General features: G+C 46.5%; 1 protein-coding gene across 2 annotated transcripts in view; it reads left to right on the forward strand.

The window, feature by feature from the left end:
• NEGR1 (neuronal growth regulator 1) overlaps positions 1–20,460 on the forward strand; it is a 288,761-nt gene that overhangs the window by 188,604 nt on the left and 79,697 nt on the right. For both annotated transcript variants that reach the window (XM_074905980.1, XM_074905981.1), the window contains exon 4: positions 10,792–10,923. In XM_074905980.1, coding sequence (XP_074762081.1) covers positions 10,792–10,923 — 132 coding nt within the window. The remainder of the gene's footprint in view (positions 1–10,791; positions 10,924–20,460) is intronic.

The raw sequence follows: 20,460 nt of genomic DNA on the forward strand, positions 1-20,460 counted from the left end.
AAGAAAGCGACACTTACCCAGAAATCATCCTGAATTTAGATTCGAACATATTCACATGATGACTCCTCTCCTTCTCCAACACATTTCACTTGCCGCTGGGGCAAGTGTGCGTGAGTGTGATATGACTGAGCTGAATCTAATGCCCGTCCTATTGTTTCTGGACAGCCCTAAAGCTGCGAAGATGTATTGCATTAATGTATCATCAGAGCGATGTCGTTCTGACGACGTATTAGTGTAATACATCTTCAGGGCACTCAGAGGATGGGGCTGTCTGGGAAGAACGGGTCTAGGAGCTGATTCAATTCAATTACAGGACAAAAGGCGATGCTGGTCCCTGAACGGGCAGAGGGCGATTCCTGCAAGACCCTTCCTGGAGCTACAGAAAGCTGTTACTGGGAAGGGAGAAGCAAAGAGGCCTTTTTTTTTTTTTTTTTTTTTTTAAACCTCTAGCTAAATCCTAAGAAACAAACAAAGCACAGATAACGTCAACGTTAACGTAATGTTGTTCCGCTCGCACTTCTGCTAGAGAGCCGCCGTTTTTCAGATGTTATCCACACGTGACAGAAATGAGTATTTTGTTGAAGTGCAAGTACTCTGAACCTGGATTTTCGGGCTGAAAATACTTAACTGACATGAATTATTATCAGATTTCCAGGGCTTTGTGTGTGTACAAAGTGTGAGCTCGTCTTCTAAAACGCTCCGTCTCTTGCTTGAAAATGGTTTTAAAACTGAAAGTTTGAGAAACAAAAGATTCTGGCTTACATCTTTTGTCCTGCTAGGTTCTAAAAATCTTAAGAGTTATCATTGCTGGCGAGGGTTGTTTTACACCACTGTTTGGCTCTGATATATCTGCGATTGTGCGTTATGTGATTTCTTATCTGTGAGAAGCTGCTCTCATCCACGCTCAGCTGCTGCCTTTGCACAGCGAAGCTACTCCCAGCACTAATCAAGTTGTGTGAAGGATCTTACCGTCAGAGTCCGTTTTCCCAACTTCATTATTCCAAGTCCAATTAACAGGTACTTCAAACAGCCTGGCAATACTGCCATCCAAAAAGACCTCTTCCACTTGAGCTGCTTTGTCCTGGGTAGCTTAAAATTGGTGATTATTGTTCCCTGGCTCCTGAGTTTGGAGTCGCTGTTCCATCATCTCCCACTCCAGGGGACCCCATCTCACTGGTCCAGCTGCTGGGGAAGAGCCCTAAAGGTAATGAAGGGTTTTCTCGCGTGGAGTTATCGCTTCATCCAGGTGACAGCCAGAGCCGGTGACGTGCTCACGGGCTGCAGGGAGGGGTGAGATCCTGCCCCGCTCCAGACCTGGCGTCCTGAGTGGCAACGACATGCAGCCAACCTTCCTAAATGGAGGTAGATTTATGGCTGCATTAGACCCAAAGCGAAGCTAGTTCCCTTTAGGTGTCTAAGAAGCAGGATGTAAAATAATTCAGTGATTTAACCTGATCGGCAATGACAGTGATATGCCTCCCTTATGCCATCATTACTCATCTTGCAGGCGGTAGCTTCATTACGGCTCCAGCGCTGCGCTCCTCGGTCGGGTGAAGCGTTACCGGGCTGAGCCGAAACATCTGCTCCTTGCAACCAGGCTGGAAGTGTCTGGAGATGAGCCAGGAAACCTTCAGTGATAGATCAGGGCAGGGAGGATCAGCAGCGACGGGCTAAGACTGACCATGATCAGGGAGGTTTCACTTGGGCAGTGGAGGGGAGGAGGTCAGCAGGAGAAACCTGCACAGACCCCCCCGGCTCCTCCCTCGCTCCATTTAACCCCTGGCCCCTCCCAGCGCTGTCCATCCATCCTGGGGAGGAGGGAAGGACCAGGATGTGCTCTCAGCTGTCCCAAGCCACCAGAGAAACCTGCAGATTGCCTCTTGGCTCTGCGTTGCACAGTTGGCACCAGCTGATTTCAGTAGCGCCTTCACTGCCGGAGTGTTACACTGACAAAGATAACGTTAACTTAGGACTTGGATGTCTTGGGGCTTTACAAAGCTTTCATGTCCCGCTCCTAGACTGGGTTTATGGAGAACACCCCTTCTTTTTCTGCCTTGATGTAGACTCCTCATTCTGTGCCATCTGAGGAAGCGGCTCAGCTCTGGGTTTACAGCAGTCCTTCACACAAGCCCATCACTTTACTTTTTTTTTTATCGAACAGAGATCTCTGCTTCTCCCAGCCATCAGCTCTGGCCAGGACCTTCAGGTCTGGAAAACTTCCAGGCTGGTGGCCTGAGATATCCCCCTGTTTGCTCTGAAGACACAGCCCCAGGGCTCCGGGCTGGTGCTTCCACCAGCTGGGGCTGGGTGGTGTTGGAGCAATTATTTTGTTTGCAGAAATTCCTGTTATTTGTCCAGCAGAGGATGAGCTACTGCAACTTGAAACGAGTCGCCGGGTGGTTGCACACCCTAAATGCAACAGCTTGTGGTGCTGCCTCCTACCCGAGCGCTTCCTCGGCTGCAGACGTGCTGCAAGGAGATGCTCCTGTCCGTGGATGAGCAAGATCTCCCTGGTGAATGTTCAAAGCGTGTGTCCCAGGGACACGGGACAGCTCAGGGGCACTCAGGGTCTTTTATGAGCCCTTACACGAGAAAAATGTACGTGCGTGGGACAGCCAGAGATCACACCAATGGGCACGTGGTGACTGCGTGGATGGCTTGGTCCAACCTTACAACCGTTGGGGGACTGGAAGTTTTGTGATGAATGTTTTATATGAATTTACTGGCCTGGCTCGTGACCCCGAAGGGAAGTTTTTCAGCTGGTAAAGTCATCGCATGTCCTTAAATCAACGACTCCCCGGTATCAAACGCACAGCTGGCAGCTTCCCAAGAACTCAAGAGGAAATGGTGTGGAGCTCTACGTGGAGTAAATTAGGGGATTAAATAACAGTTTAAAGATGGCAGTGCAAACACTAGTACCCGGTACAAACTGCCTGTTGTAATTCTTGCCTTTGCCTTTGGATAAACAAAAAAATAAGGAACTTCCAAAATCACACCTCTCCCATACGAAAGACACTGTCTTTTGGTTTCAAGTTATGGAACTTTTGACCTTTTTTTTTTTTTTTTTTTTTAATGATACTTGTAAGTACCATTCTTGGGAGATTTAATATTAGGATCCAATTAACTGACATTCAGTATCACAGTACGCTGCTCTGGGGTCAAGTGACACTACACTCTCTGTGGTCAGCGGGTTTCTGAGGAAGACCTCAGAAAAATATCATTTTTATCAGGACAGAAGGTCATTTTATCAGTTGCAGAAGTTTGAGCATCCCTTCAGGAACAATTAAATGTTTTCCTGGAAATCCTCATGTCATCTTAAAATCTTTAAACAGGCTGGGAAAAAAAAAAAAAAATCTTGTTAAAATACAGTTGTCGGGAGAAGAATATTCAAACTAAGATGGTCAAATAATTGGGTCTTTGTGAAAGAACTGAGAAACAAGGGTAAGATTGCAATCTTAGTGAAAAACAGAGGTTTAAACTAAAACCGTCCTAAAGCGTAGCACAGAAATTTTTGACAACTTTATGACAAATAGAAAGTATTTCTTGCTTTTCAATAAAAGTAGATGAACTCATTAATAACTCATAAAATTCTATGAAAATTAGAATTTTAATACATGCTTAGTTTATTCCCTCAGATATTAGTTCATTTTTTATTTGAAATATACTGTACTTCCAAGCGAGCAATTTATGAATCAGAGAAGAAACTCCAGTGAAACAAAATCTTTAATGTTCAAAAGCAAACTAAGCAACTGCAGATTTCTCCCTCTTTCCCCTCCCTTCGGTGCAGTGTCCTCCCATGGCTGTTTTGGGAGATACGGGTCTTTTGAAAAGAGCGCGCCCATTTTGGGGCTTGCCCAAAATCTTAGAGAAAAGTAATAGATTATCTCAAAAATCCAATGAGATGCTACCTTTTTTTTTTTTTTCTATTTTACTTTTCAAATACTTTTTTATTATTATTATTTATTTTATATTATTTGGTTACAGTTATTTCTGTCTTGCCCCACTTTAGCGGTGGGTGTTGGTGCCGAGGCAGTGCCTGGAGCACTTGGTGGCAAGGGTGTTCCAGCCTGAGGGGATGTCCCCGCTGCGAGGGCTGCGGGCAAGCAGGCAGGCAAGTGGGCAGGCAGACGAGCAGGCAGGCAAGTGGGCAAGAAGGAAGGCAGGCAGGAAGAAATCCCAGGCTGGGCAGGCTGGTGAAGACAGACGCTCCAGGAAGGTGACAGCGAGCGAACAGCAGATGCCACATTCATTCCCACTGTACCTGCAGTACCTCCTGTTTTATTTCCCAGAGTCGTGTCTTCTGGGCTTTTTTATGAATAAGCCATATTTTAAACATATTAAGGATTCTTTTTAAAATGCAGATTTTACAAAAAAAAAAAAAAAAAAAAAAAAAGTCGTAACTTTTGAGTTCTCTGAAGAAACATAAAAAAAAAAAAAGTCATTAATGAATCATTTAACTCTAGTAATGCCTCCAGTTTCAACAAACTGCAGAGAGAAGAGTCGTATAAAATGGGAGGGATCAACAAACGTATCTGAGCCAAAGAGATAAGCAGTAGATAAATAACAGGTTATCACTTGCAGCGCATCGTTTTGATACAGCAGCAGGAGGAAGGATTGTTATAAAGCCACCAGGCATTGGAAGAGCTGTGCCCACGCTCCTTTTTACCCCAGGGTAAATGTCTGGGTGGCACCATCCAGGGTCCTCCTGTCCCCCAGCCCCGGGGCTCCCGCACCCTCCCGCTGACCGACGGACAGACCAAGTCTCTTCCGAAAGCCACCACGGGCACGGGGCTTTATTGGGAATAATTATCCCTTTCCCAAGAGTCAAATCCCCACATTAAGCACTATGAATTATAAATGAGCTCAAGTGAGATTTAATCGTGTAGCTTCCTTATTAAAAAGGTCATTACCCTGTTCTTCCCTACACGGTTTTCATTTTCTGTTTTGCAGAGAAAGGGTTTTTAGGCTGTTTTCAGACTGAAGATGTTCATGTTTAGCTGTTTGCCACGGAAGACCCCGCGGCCTCTGCGTGAGAGGATCTCTTGCAAACCCCCTCTCCTGCCAAAGGGCGCTTTGCATGTCACGATGCAGAGATGATCTCCCTGCTGTAGGCTGTGGTCTTCTGGTGAAAAAAAAAAACCCTGGCGTTTGCTGCAGACTGCACTTATACCTCTGCCCTTCTGCAGGCAGCACGGGGTTTTGAGCAGATCCACAAAAAATCAGAGCACAGTCTGATATATGGGAAAATAAATATCTGGAAGACGTAACACGCAGACGTCTAACAAACCTACTATCATAAGTGGGGGTTTTCTGCCTGTAGCTTCTCCTCAAGCACTGAAATGGAGCTGGCCCCCCCTCTATACTAAGGCTCAGCCGCTGAGGCAGAGCAATCAGTCCGTACTCTGGAGTATGAGCTCACCCTGTGTTCCCCAGCATGAAGCCTGCAAAGAGAAAATTCATAATTGCTCCAAAGCATCGTAACTCCACAAATCTCAGACACACAGTGCGGCCTGGCAGCGGTTCTGCACAGAGACAGAAACTCATATAACTTCAGAGAATAGGGAAAACTGTGGTGACTTCTCTGGTAGGACCCACCCTCTACCCTCCAAACACGACATCTCTTGGTGAGCGGCTGAGATTTACGTTGCCCACCCTGTGAGCCTGCACACCGCCAGCTCTCCAAACGCTCCCCTCCGTACCTGCGTGTTTCGCCTGTAGATGTAACCCTGTTTGTCTCCACCTTCTGAAACTTCCAGCTTTGGCAGTCGATGTTCGCATCTCTTTTCTCAGCATGCCTTTCTAACTAAACCGCTCTCCTTGCTTTTCTTGTTTCGTGTCATCAGCTGAGACATCTCCTCCAGCCCTCAATTTATCTGTCAGTTTTGGATATGTTTTTTGCTTTACGTTTTATCTGATTTTTCTTTTCAAACGTGCGGCATGGCTTCTCTAAAGCTAAATGGCCTTCGGCGATCAATGTTTAAATGGCCCCTAATACGATAGGGCCGTTCTCCTAATAGACAGCAAGCTCTTCAGATTACCTGCAGTTCCTTGGAGAGGACTGTCCAATTACAGCATTTGGTGTAACTTTAAACCCGGTAGAAATGTCTTCAGATGGTTTTTCTGAGTGAATCCTATCGTTTAGATTGTTCTCAGCGTCCCACGGCAACTCGTTTCCAGGAAAGAAAGGTGCCTCCTTGTGCCCTTGATCCTGTATCTCCACCCACCCTCTGGGCTCAGGAAGGACTTTACAGATGTCTTAAAGCATCTGGTGATAATCAGGTGGCATCATGATGGCATCACCATTGGAGACCACCTTCTGTTCTCTCCTACTGAGCCCCGTTCTCACCATCGAGGCCATCGCACGGATGGGCTGGGACCTCTGCGCCTCCTCTCTTTTGGGAGACAGTTTGCCGGGCTTGGCTCAGTCTCTCATGTGAATCATCAAAACGCCCCAAGTCTGTGATGAACCAGGACTGGCATCAGCTCAGCCTCGTGTTCCCCACACCCCCAGCCCTACGAGGGTCTTCGCTCCCTGCTGGTGGATGAGGTATCTCAAAGATTGAGTCATAAAAGCCAGTCCTCAGCACGGAACGGGTTTTGCAGTTCATAAACTGGAGTTATTAATCCCCCTTGGCTCAGCTGAAGTCCTCCAGAGTTTTTTGGTACTACCCTGGACTTGCACCAGATTTTTCTTCTTACTGACTTATGTTTAACACCAGGGGAGGAACACGCTACTCTTGCAAAACTCATCCATCCAAACCTTTTGAGAACTGGTCCATATGGCAATGTGTATGTGTGCTACACCTGATGCCAGATACCATATGCGTGGTAAGAAAACACAGTTTTAATTGTGTACTCTCCTGAGGAATAACAAGTGTGATGATTTCTCAGGCATCACATCACATGGCAGTAGCAGAAAAGACGCATTTGAGCTCAGTTTCACAGGTGCTTCCCTTCCCGGCTGGAGAACCTGGTCTTATAACTTACGATATCCGGAGCAGATTACTTACATATAATTTTGTGTAGCCGTAAGTCTAGTTAAGAGACCTCCTGAAAAACCCGTAAGGAACGGCCTTGGACATGAAGCACTCTCATGTTTATGTTTCTTTTACTTCAAGTTTTTTTTCCCATCTTTGATCAAAGTTCTTGGCAGACACAACCGCAGGCTGATGGACTGGTGCTAATGAACCTTCCAGATTTCTTTCTCTCAGACACCAAGTTTGATAAATCCTTGGGTTCTACGGCCAGGAAAGCCAGGCAGACATGTTCCCCATATCCTGGTAGGTCCATAAAATGCACACGGTCTGCAGAAGGGCAGAGCCACGTGCGCTTACCCCGGGCTGTAAGGCACCATGTTAAAAAAACTGTGAGAAAACCAAGTTGTCTCCTGAAACTCATCTTCATTCACCAGTGTCTTCATACACAATTTATTCTCCCTGCTGCTTATGAATATCATTTTTTTGAGCTGGATGTGCATGCAATGTAACATAAATACGCTTACATATACTTATGCATATATCTTTCACATAACACGATTTAAGTTCTCCTACACAGCCATGGGAAATCTCTAGAACTAAAAAACAAGCTGAGGAAGATGAAATACTGTGCAGACAAGTGGGAAAGATGAAACGTGGTGTCTGTGTATTCCCTAAGAAAAATATTTATCTATAATATTTACTAAAAGCTTTCTTATGTGAGCCGGATGCAAAATTTCTGGGGACATGGGGGTTTAAATACGACTTAATTTTAATATTTTCCAACGTGTATGTGAGTTGCATACAATCCATGGCGTTTACAGCGCTATGAAAATGCATTGCATAGTTTGCAGCATAAATGAGGTTAATAGCTCAGCATAAGATCCCTATAAATACAATTATTGTGGGAACTCCCACCAAGTTGCGGCCCCGCAGCGTCGAGGCGTTCGAGCTGTAGCTGTTTGATGTGCTGCTGCCGGGCGTCAGCACCCGAACCCGCAGTGGCTTTCCCTGCAGATGTTGCTCCCGTTGATATTTTTCGGCCGGACGGGTGACTGCGTGCCAGACCCGAGGGCTGGTGTCGCTTGTGCCGCGGCGGGATTGTGCCGAACACCTGAACCCGTCCGTGCTGCCTGTGCGGAGCGGCTGTGGCGGCCCCGGTGAGCCCGGGCATTATCCCGCTCAGGCGGCAAAGCCCGTGCCAGAAGCACGACTACAATCGAGGAACTGTTGAGAAAGCAAAAGCTGGGAGGCAAGAAACTGGGTTATCGCCTGATGCGTCACGTTCCCATTCACACAAAAGTTTAAAGCAGAGGATGTTTGGTTTTAGCTTAACTCCAAAACACGAATAACTGTTTTTATGACATTCTGGGTACTCGGAGATTTTTTTTTTTCCCTCTCTTTTTTACAAATTGATGTCGGGATAGGATACACCATAAATTATTCCCAGGATTCAATATACAATATTTTGGTGCATACCATATGTCCAGGGAAGCATTGACATTGGAGAGCATTACAGTCTCATCATTTAATACTAATTTTTGACCTGACACACAGGGGAATTTTGCATTTTACAGATATTTTATATATATTATTTTTTATTTATATATATAAAAAATTATATATTTTCTTAGTATTAGAAACAAAACAGAATTCTTGTTGGAAGGTCTCTGCTCTGTCTGGGCAGATGCCCTGGGCAGGAGGGACCTTTACATCCTTCACTGCTGTTCAAAGCAATAGTCAATAAAATTTTCCTAGAAATTGATTCAACCTGGTCAAAGTGGAGCAGGACGAGGGTCATGATGTGAGCAGTAACAGCTGGTTTCTTTGTGGAAGGGAGAGGGTTTTGTTTTTTTTTTTGTAATTTACTTCTATAAACAGCATGGAAGAGAAAAAAATGAATTCTCATGCAGTTTCTTGTATCCCATGAATTATTTCATTGCATTTTATGAATGTTCCCTTCAATTCACAATAATTTTCCAATTTCAGTCTTATCTTTCTACTTTACAGAACCAGTGCTTACTTGGGTTCTTTCCCGTGACAGGCATGGTATATTGTGCTTATTAATGAGTGCTATCTTGCTAAGTGATGCGCTGTTATAATTGATGTTTTGAACCTTGCACCCTTTAAAACATTAATCCGTGAACAGATAAGCAAATGAAATTCACTGCCGTGATGGACATGAACGTAATACTTGTGCTCAGTTCTTACTACCCAGCTCGGATTTTTGTCGTAGCTCCGTAACTTGCAGAGTCATTAACAGTCAATTAAAAGCTTCTCTGTCTGGGAAAACACTTTCAGCAAGTCTTTTTAACCTTTTAGGCCTATGATTTCCAGCGTCAGTGGTCATGACTGCTATGGTATATTGTTTTAAGATAAAAAATGTTATTTAACATTTTTGGCTTTGTTATGCAGCGAATGCCTTGTGGGGAATCTAAAACAATTCATTTGCTCCCCACCTAGAGCGCGCTGCTCAAAAGACGTAGAAAGGTGAACTGTGAACCAGGTAGCAGTTTTCATCTGAAGGATATCAAAGCGCTCACTGCAAGGCAGGGACCACAGTAGGGAAAAGTGGAGAGGTGCTGGGATTTAGAAAACTACAAAAATTGGTGTGTATGACTGACTCCATGTCAAGTGGAGATAAATTAGCTTTTATTTATTGCTCTCTCAAATAAGTAATGTTTTCAGTTACAACACACTTAAGGAGTTACATACACAAATATTTCCGTTTGGTCTGCGATTTGTTTTCCATCAGACAGACCTCTACCTGCTCTCAGCAGTGCTCACACTGACTGTCCCTGTTCCTGTGTAACGAGGCAAACACCGAAGATCTTACTTGTTGGCTTTTGGTCCTTCGGGAGAGGAGTGCTATTGCTTAATTTTTAATTAGTATGATGAAATGCTCATTAGGGCACAACACAGAAGCACCAAGGGGTGTGGTGAACAAGTCTGAAGGGGCTTTTTCCGTGGAGGTAGGATGTGGGATGACCCCCCCTGTTTTACACCCACAGCCACCCATGAGAGGTGATCGGTCACCGGTTCCCTCCGGGAGCCCTCGGGGTGCAGGGGTCCCCCGGCTCAGGAGGCTGACCATCCTTCATGTCCCGCTGGTTGATGTATGATCAAATAGTTGTTAAAAAGTGGGAGCACCTGCACTGAGCAGCTGATGCTGGGGCCACCGGCAGCCAGGGTGGATCAGCTGCTCCAGCTCGCCCTGATCTCTGGCTTTGCTTCCCGCTGCTGCCCAGGTGCAAACCATAAGCCTTGATGATGCTGAAACTCTTAAGGCAAGGTTTGGCTGGGGACTGTGCCTTATATATGGTGAGGCCCTGGCCCAGGCTGCCCAGAGAAGCTGTGGCTGCCCCCTCCCTGGCAGGGCTCAAGGCCAGGTTGGACGGGGCTTTGGGCAACCTGGGCTGGTGGAAGGTGGCCTGCCCGGGGCAGGGGGTGGCACTGGGTGGGCTTTGAGGTCCCTTCCAAATCAAACTATGCTGTGATTCTCCATTCTCTGAAGCCTGTCAGGTACAGGGCTATGTTAGCAAATTGCTCTTGTGGGTTTGGAGGCTGCTGAGCTTGACTGCAGGGCAGGGTCAGGAGAGGGCCCTTGGCCAGCCCCAGGAGCTGGGCAGGGTTTGCAGCCCAGCTCAGAGCTGGGATTTCCAAGCAAAAGCTGCAGCAGCTGCCCCACTCCCCTTGGAAGTGTGTTACCTGCAGCACCCAGCAAAGCTCTCTGCCTGCTGTTCAGATGCTGATGGAGTTTCAGGTGTTTTGCGCTCAGCTCCCAGTGACTTTTTTTTCTCTGATTATTCCATTTCAGCAAAACCCTTTGAGAGCGGGCAGTACCTGGACATCTACGGAATTACAAGAGACCAGGCTGGGGAGTATGAATGCAGCGCGGAAAACGATGTCTCAGTCCCAGATGTGAAAAAAGTAAAAGTCACAGTAAACTGTAAGTCACGTTGTTTTTTAATCACTAAATCCAATGGAGAAGAGGGACGCAGCTGAGAAGAAAAGTCTAATGCAGTGAGCTGCTGCTTGTGGTGACATTGTAGTGTGTTTGGATATTGTATGTCAGCAGTAGAATAACCCGTGCTGTTTGATGTACCTGTTAGTCTCACCAAAGGAAGGTAAAATGAGCTGAAGGTTCAAATGCTCCTTTTGTCTGCTGGGGCACAGCAGTGCCGGCGTGCTGTCACGGGCTTTATCGCAGGCGCTCTCGCTGGGCTGCGGTGTTGAGACTCAGGTTTTGGAGTAATTTTTTGAGTAGTAACTTCTGAGGGCCGCTGCGGTCGTTGGGATGAAGTGTTTCTGATTTGTTATGGTTGTGCGATATCATAAGGAGATGAGAAATTTTTTTTTTTGAAGTTGTTTGGGCCGTTAGATGGCAACTGATCCCTGTGGAAACTTGAGGTACTCCTGGTAGAGGCAACAAGCTGTTCCGTGTGGTTGCCCCGGTGTGAAGACAAGCACTTTGCTGCTGCAGAGTTCTGGTGGGCAGTGGGTAACCCCCGGAATGCTAAGGTAGCCCCTTACCTGTCCCTGCAGCCTCTCAGGTCTGACCGCCTGGGATTTTCAGGCTGAGGAGATGCTTCTGACTTGGGACTGAATTTGTTTTAGCACTTGGTACTACATGAAACGTTCAGAACAGTGTGTTTCCCTCCAACGTGTTTAAAAAAAAAAAAATGGAAAGAAAATGGGGATAATTACTCTCATTCATTCTAACTACAAATTTTCTTAGGTTAAATGCAATTACACAGCTTGTAATTTGTAACAGTTTCTGGCTTGAAAATTGCTGTGGTGTCTTTATTGGCCACAATTTTTTGAGATCTCAGTTTTGTGTCTCCTTCCACATTCTAGTTCCTATCAATTTGCTGTAGGAAACAAAGCGCCTCGTCCCCCGGTCGCTGCAGAGCTGGACGTGGGTTGTGTTGCTGATGGGGTTGGCCGTGCTACCCGGGTGTTTATGGGATGTTCCCACGTCCAAACGCTGCCCAGGCTCCTGTCATTTACGTGGCAGCAGGGAACTTGCAGTTCATGCTGTCCTGGAACGTGGTGGGTCAATGCGCTAAGGAACACTTCGGGAGTAGCTCGATCACACCCCGGGTGTCATGCGCGGCCTCTGTACTGCTCGGTCGTGTAGGCTGGTGGCACTGCCTGCAGGTCCTGAGGCTCTGGTGTAACGTGCTGTGCTCATCAGGCCTCGCTTTACAAGTCACAAGGACAGACTTGAACCGCAGAGCAGCTCAAGAAGGCTCGTGCCAAGTCCCTTGCCATTCTTGCTCCTTCTTTGCCCCCACTGACATATTTCCACCTACGTTAGCCTTGCTGAATTCGCAAAAGCATCAGTGCTCTAAAAACTATAGACTGTGTGGGAGGAAAAACCACAGTGGATGGTGTCCTGGGGAACCAGCACCCTGACTTGTGTCAACAGGGCTAGGGAAGGGATCACCCCCCATACTTGGTGCTGGTGAAGCCACACCTCAAATACGGGGTTCAGTTTTGGGCCCCTCACTACAAGAAAGACATTGAGGTGCTGGAGTGTGTCCAGAGAAGGGCAAAAAAAGCTGGTGCAGGGTCTGGAGCACAGGTCTGCTGGGGAGCGGCTGAGAGAACTGGGGGGGTTAGCTTGGAGAAAAGGGGGGTTTTATATTGGATATTAGGAAAAATTTCTTCACTGGGAAGGTTGTCAAGCGCTGGAACAGGCTGCCCAGGGAAGTGGTGGAGTCGCCATCCCTGCGGGTATTTAGAAGACGTGTAGATGTGGCGCTTAGGGACAGGGTTTAGTGGTGGATTTGGCGGTGCTGGGTTAAACAGTTGGATGCGATGATCTTAAAGGTCTTTTCCCACCAAAATGGTTCTATGAGTCTAACAAGTGACCATTAATTTTTGTGCAGTATGTGGTTACTGGAAGGTTGCCAACGGGATAAGTTGTGCAGATGTTTGCAGAGGCGTGCCCGGGGTGTTTGGGGGGTGACACCTTTTGCACAAGCTGCCCTCCAAAATGCTTTGTGGTGTCAGATCAATAACTTGCAGTAGGGACCAGAAGGAAGGGTGGGCTCAGTCTAATTTTAGCAAAACAAATGTTGCATCCGTGTTATTGAATATCACGGGGATTTTAATAAGAGTGAAACACGCTGTCTTGGGACGTTTCTGAGTGCTGATCGGGAGGGAGATGTTGGTAAGCCTGCTTAGTGGTTCTTTTGCGGTGATTATGGTGGGTTTCTTTTTAAAAAAAAAAAAGCACAGAGGATGTGGTAAACTCATGAAATCTCTCCTGCCTTCTGAGAGCTGCATCTGAGTCCTAGTTTGGATAAAAACATCAGCTTTGACCAAAGCCAAAACTCAAGCTTAACTGCAATGTGCAGGTGATGTGCTAGTTGGTGTGTACCCTGCACCCCGGTTGTGTCAAAGCTGGAACTATTCCTGACCTCAGTTCACCATTTTCTGAGTCTGTCAGAGGTCTTTGGGTGGGAAAGTGAAGCTGAGCAGGGGTGGGATGTTGCTGCACCAGCCCTTGGCCCTTCCACCACCCCGTGCTGCGGGTCTGTGGCAAGCAGAGGTCTCACTGCGACGGCTGGAGCAGGACCTGGGGCTTGTGTGTGGCAGCAGCAGAGGCTGGGCTGCGGGTGGGGTGGGATTTGCTCCCCCTGAACACCAAGCCAAGGAGGTAACGGGAGAAACGGTGTCTGTGTCGAAGGATGTGCAGGCTCAGAGGGTCGTACTCCTCCTTGGAGCAAGGGGTGCTCGGGTTTGACGGCAGCACCCTCCATAAGGCTTCCTCCAGCTGCAGTAAGAAACGTGTTGCAGGCTGTTAAATCAACCATCAAGCTCACTAAATACTTGAATAAAGTGTCCAAGCTGATCTCTGCCCTGATTCAGCTCCCTGGGCTGAGCTGGAAATGTCCCTGGTTGTAACGTGGGTGCGCATGGCGTTACGTCAGGTTTGGGCAAACTTCTGAGTCTGCGCTGGGGATGCGCAGGGTATCTTTTTGAAATGCTTCTTGGAACTAAATAAGAAACTGGAGAGGACAAAAATAAAATGGAAGCGATGTAAAACTGGTATCTGGCTACAGCACGAGGCAGTTTGTATACAGGATTTGCTGTAGTCAGCTAATTGCTAACGCTCTTCTGCGGGGATGTGTGCCGTGTCCCCCAGCCAGCTAAGCGCAGTGCAAAAGCACTCAAACATCTGCTCCCTGCTGCTCATCCCTTCCGACCAGGCAGAAAAACGTCTCGATGCCTTCAGGAGAGGGTGGTGTCAGAGCTGGGCGATGCTGGGAGAGCTCACCCTGCCGCAGTCAGCCCTGGGGCCCGTTGTTTGTGGTGGGTGGGATGTGCTGGGGTGAGCTTCGCTTCCCAGAGCCTCGGCGTGGGCAGCCCTGTTCGGAGAGGGACCTTGTGCATGAGATCAAACCCCCAGAACGGTGCTCGTTTGTCTGAGGAGCTGGCAGGGCAGCTTTCCATCCCTAACAAATATTTCATTTGGGAGAGCGGTGGTTTGTCTACTAGTCACAAGAAAACTGTATCAAATTTATTTTCAAGTTTAAATCTGGAAAGATTGTGAAAATAAATTAAAATCTGTAAAGATCTTAAAGAAATATTAAAGAAGAGAGGAAGCCTTTGGGTCCTTTTGTTACCCTGGGTTGGGCAGTTTCCTTTGGCAAACGTTCCTCAGTCCAGCTTCTGATTTTTAAGATACCTGTTCATTTGTCTGACAAACTCATAAAGAGCAAGGCTTTCTCCCTCCACTCCCCCTAAAACAAATCCCACTCCTTTATTGTCTCTGGTTTAATTCTCCCGCTGGCAAACTGCCGTGTGGGCTCAGCACCGGCTCCGTGGGCTCCTCGCCTGCCCCAGTGTTACTCCGTGGTCGTATTTCTGGCGCGGGGGTGTTGTGCCCATTGGTGAGGTGCCTCCACCCCGTCTTTAATTCCACTTACTGGCCGCTCAGTCCCTGGAGCAGTGGCCAGCACACCAAGCTCTCCTCCTTTAGCCTGGCGGGGATTCTGTCTTTTCCCAACGTCTGCCGCCTTTCCCACCTGTGGTGCTTAATGTAGAAAATGCTCTTGGAGGTAACGTGTGTAATTATGCTCCCACTCCTGCTTCTGCGCGGGTCTGATGGGGTGTGGCCGGCAGTGTGCTGCAGAGGCATCGCTTCACCTCGGCCTCTGAGTAACCCCCGTCCCATCTCTGTGCCCCTCCACCGCGTCTCGTACAGCCGCGTCCTGACACACCGTCTCCAGCAGACGGAACGGTGCCAGCCCCGCGCTGCATTTGCATGAGGATGATCGCTTAACCACCGCTCCTGACAATTTTTAATACTGTTTCACTGTTATTAAAAGGAACGGTCTTTACTGCAGACCTGATAACTGTAGAATAAATCAAGGTTTTATTGTGCCCAGTTAATAGAATGTATCAATGAGCCCTGAGCGGTTACGGTGGATATAAGCATAATTTTGAATATGGATATTCATTGCATATAGCGGTTGTTCAGTCATCCAAGCATGTACAAGAAAATTACCAAGTTTAAATTACTTTCTGAATTTCAAGTTTCTTGGCTGGGCAGCTTCCAACCATACATAAACAACCAGCTTGCTATCTGCCTTACAGCACATACATTATAACTCTAATGACTTTACAGGGGTTTTTTTTCTTTATGCTGCTTCATGTTGCATCATCTACGTTTTCTACTTAATTTATGTCTGTCCCCCATAATTTTCCTTTTAAAAATGGTGGCCTGAGAATCCACGGTGCATTTGTCTGCCTGAATTCTGAGAGGACAGCAGGGGAAAAAAAAAAAAAAAAATAGAATAAAAGGAATTGAGGCTGCTGGTTTATGAAGAAGGAATACTATACCAAATCAAGTTTAAAATAGATAAGATATAATCCAATTTCATTTCAAGTAAGTCTTATTAGCATTTTCCATTACATTTTATAAAGCAAATAATGATTTATAGATGATGATATTGAACCCCACTCTGAACCAGCGTCTGGATTAGCAAGACTTTAATATGCCATCTGAAAGCTGGTCTGGAACTCTCCGCGAGGTCCTGCAGCTTTGCTGACTCTGCTCTGGTTTATTGGTGCCGTGCTTAAAGGCAGATGCTAAATGCCAGAGTCTCCAGAAGCGTTGAGACCGTGCCGCGATGATGAAGAATGGGACGTGTTCATCGTGAAACTGGTGTTTATTTTAATAGATGTAAAATTGTCAGCTACCTACACAAATAGCAAATGTGGACTTCTGTCCAGACAAGGCACACACTAAGGGTCTGGTTTTCTGCACTTGTATCTTGAACAGCTCTTTCAAGCTGGGTCTTGTGGACCTGACTGAATTAAGATCCGGTGGCTTTGGAGAGGAAAAAAGCCATTCTGTTGAAATTAAGACAGTAATTTAATTTCAGCCTTTATGAACCCCATCATGCTGCAAATTACAGGCCAGATTCATCAGTGCTTACCGGGGAGGTGAAAATTACAGTTCCTGTGCTGAGGAAGCCCAGTTGGAACTGGGCAGCACTGGTGTGGTCTGGTCCTGTCGGGTCTGTTGGTTTGTCTGCCTTGGGGTCTTCCTGGCAGCACAGGAGGGAGGACAGGTCTTCATTTCTGAGCCAGGACTCCCAAGCAGTTTTTCTGGCACAGGTTGTTTCGAAGGAAATGATGCCTGGTGCAGCCTGGGCTCAACCTGGAGCAGTTCTGCCTCCGATGTGCTGCAGTCTGCGGAAGAGAAAGCAAGCCTGCCAGATCTTGTAGACGGTAAATACAAACAATACAAAGATAACTCAACATTTTCTAGATATTGAGCCGTGTCTGCTTGTAACTGCATCTCTTTGGACAGATATTTTTCCATTAGGTCTTGAAAATATTGAAAAAGGAAAATGGAAGTGAGTAGACTGTACGATAACCTGTAAAAACTGTAGTAACCTTGTCAGTTGTGCCCCTGAATCAGCGTTGCCATGAGATGTTTGCCCGGCCTGTTTGTAAGGCGTCTCCAGTGATGGCAGCTCCCTGGCCAACGTACTCAATCACAGCCCTTAACTGAACATTTTTCACAGTGTCTAATGTGAACCTTCCTTGCAGAATTACAACCCCATTCCTCACCTGTCCTCCGAGGAATGGCGAACAGATCAGTCTCTCGCCTTTCATTCTCTTTGGAGACAGTGGATTTGTGCTCCCCGGGTTTACCTCCTTGTGTTCACCAGCCCCGATTCACCTCATCGTTATTCTTGGGTCATGTTTTTGAAGGGACTGACTAAGTATTTCTTTTCTGTAGATCAGTTGGTGCTAGGGAAGGACTTTCCTGAGTAAGGTATTTAAACTTGAGCTAACGTGCCTGGTGAGGTGTTGGATTGCTGAGGGTGTGGTGGGATTATTTTTGATGCCTGTTTGTATATCTGGGTAGGACACGTGCCTTGCCTGTGGCAGCAGGATGCTTTTGCAGGGTTTTATCCCCGGCAGCTCCGGTCTCTCTCTGCAGAACGGTTGTCTCACCTCCTCACTGTTTTCATCCAGCTGACGAATATTTGGTGTTGAACTCATTCCTGTTTGGTTTTGTCCAGTTTTCAGGCTGTTTCTTCAGTTTATCAGGGTTGTTTCAGGGTTCTTATCTCTGATAAGGGTATTAATGAAAGCCCCCAGCAGCGGCGGGCCCAGGGCCGATGTCCAGCTGAGCAGACAGCACAGCAGACCCCTGAGCTCGGCCTGGCGGAGAACGTGTGATCCCCCGAAGGAGCCGTGGCACGAGCCAGACGCGCTGAAACGCTCGCTGAGGCACCCGCCGCCGTTCCCTGCCGCGGGCAGGAGCTGATGGCCTGACACCACCTATTCTTAACAAACCTGTTGGCAATAGCTCATCTTCTTGTTATCTTCCAGGTGCTTTCACATCTTTGATTGCTTGAGCGGTGTTTTTATGGGGATTGGAGATAAATGGGCTGGGTTGTAATTCCCTGGCTCCCGTTGCTCTCTCTGTTTATGAAGAAGTTCATGGAGGCTCTGTTAGGCACTTGCCCTGCGTCTCAGAAATAACGTTGCAGCTCTGCCATAGGCTTAATCCAGCTCTTGAATATCTTTTTGAAATCTATTAGGCCAATTTTTGAAATTTAGTAGGCCAGGTTTTGTATCAGTTTGGTTTATTCAAGTACTTGCTGCATTATTCCTTTCTTGTCTTAACCTGAAATATAAGAGTTAATTGTGCTCACTGAATTGGTCAAATTCTGTGTTTGGAATCATTCTGCCTCCTTTTACCCTTTTTCTGCTTGTGTTATGTTCTTCAGTAAATCATCTAAGCTGGTTTTAGGTGGAGTCTTTTGCTGGTTAGTTTTTTTTTTTCCTCCTTTCACCAAGTTTTCCCCTGCCTCTGGACCCCAGGTCTGTGCATCACCCGGGTTGTGGTGGTCTCGCTGAAGCCCAGAGCAGAGGGACCCCGGGCTGCTGCCCACCCTCCCGGGCTGCAGCGTCCAAATTCTGCCGCCGGCTCTCAGCCGGAGCAGTGTGCATCCCGTGGGACTGGGTTTTCAGGGGGCAGTGAGCCGGTTATGAAAGGCCTCTGCTGCACGGACCCCGTGCCCCCTTCCTGCTGTGATGGTTTGATAAGATATTTTATGCTGTGGGTTTTTTTTATAGAAGGAATGTGTGAGTTTCTTGTATGAATTTTAAGTAACGTGTTTGTTTTTTGCTTGGACAGGTTAGGGTTTTGCAGAACAGCTTACCTCATTAGCATTTCTTAGAAGTCTGCCTTACTGTTGCTATGGCACTTTGCATAATATTATGCATAATACTCTGATTTTACTTTGAAATCAGACATACTGTACAAGCCACTCTAACCTAATTATATCTGTAACCTTAAACCTACTGGGGGGAAAAAAAAAAATTATAGGACTTCAGTGTTTGTTGGGGCTCCTAATACCTGGACTCGTTGGTGTGACTTTGTCTCAAAGTGTCTTGCTGTGAACTGTTGCTGACCTACGAAAAACATTTCCTTGGCAAGGTTTTTTATTTTGGATTCAACAAAGAAAATTCCCCTCAGTCAAGGTGAATGCATTATTAAATAAAAAGGCAAGGCCCAAATATTTTTTCCAAAGGTCTCAGTCCTCTGCTTTGATACCAAGTATAAAACTACGCGGAGTAATCTGCAGTTTTAATTTCCACTCCCCTCTAATTTAAGAGAGGGGAGAAGGGACGCTTTTGTTTAAGCATAAATAAATAACTCTGATACTTTCAATTTTTAATAGCCACAGATGTGCAGCTTCATATTTATATCCCTGACTAAATTTAGGACTTGGGGGCTATGGTCAGTGTTGGCTGTAGGACATCAGGAATCATTTTGTTGGAGAAACCAGTGAGTCTGTACAAATGTATTTTGATCTGTAAATGCAACTTCTCTTCTTCCTTAAAACTTCATGGACAATGTACTCAACAGTTGTATGTGGTTGTGTTGAGTCTTTTTTTTTTGCAGTATTGTTTGTTAGTCAGCCTGAGAAGGAACAGCCTTCTCATCTGTTGTACCAGAAGTTTACAACAGCGAGTGCAGTCAAGGATGCTGCATCTCGCAGCCTTAGAGGACCTGAAACTCAACCACAAATGTTTCCTCTTGGTGAGGACACTTCCACCCAATGACAAAGTTGTTTTTTCTTTTAAACCAGCTCAAACTAGTTCTCTGAAAGAACAAAACTGTGGAAGAGGAGTTACTGCTTTTCTTTACGGTGTCATTTACATCAAGTAAATTCGGTCATGTCAACTCTTCAAAGAGAATTGCACCCACGAGATGAAGTCATATGTTCGTATTTGACCATGGAACAGAAAGACCTTGTCTGGGTGTTGCAGTGGTTGATATTATCCATCTGGCTGAGTTTCACACATTTAAAACTGCATCATGTAGGTCGATCTCTTTTTAATCATGCAGTATTTCCCAATATTGTAACGATGGAGAACAATTTGCAAGTCCTGAGCACCCACAATTCCCACTCTCTGTTTTGAGAGGTACATGTGTGTGGAGCCTTAGAAGACTGAACTTTGCAATACCCGTCTGAAGTATCAAAATTACACTCTGAAAAGCTAAAAGCACTCGAGTGCACTTTCACTAGTTTCTGTGAAGTAAAATTTCCTAAATTCTCGGGTTACGGTTCAGAAGTGGGATTTTGGTTTCTGAGTCACACTGGGGGCTCCTGGAAGCCTGACTGCTGGTGCATATTTGATTCCGTTAATGAATCAGTGGGGCTTATTGCCGTGTGAGCTTTCAAGAACGTGACCCTGCTCTGTTTAAGCTTTTTTTGGTCTTGGATGTGTGGGTGAGGGTGATGCTGGTGCACGCGCTCACATGGCAGGTCAGAGTCCGCAAGCGTAAGACGGCCCTGGCCAGGCACAAGCTGTGTCTAAAGCATGACTCCAGGCTGCCCCATTTTCCCCAAATTTTCTGGTTTCTTTGGTAAGAAGGTGGCAAGGATTGGTCCCCTCCTGCTTTGCCCTACCTGCCACAGACCTGGGGAGCGGACGG

Source organism: Athene noctua, chromosome 5 (assembly GCF_965140245.1).
Source record: "Athene noctua chromosome 5, bAthNoc1.hap1.1, whole genome shotgun sequence".
Lineage (NCBI taxonomy): Eukaryota > Metazoa > Chordata > Aves > Strigiformes > Strigidae > Athene > Athene noctua.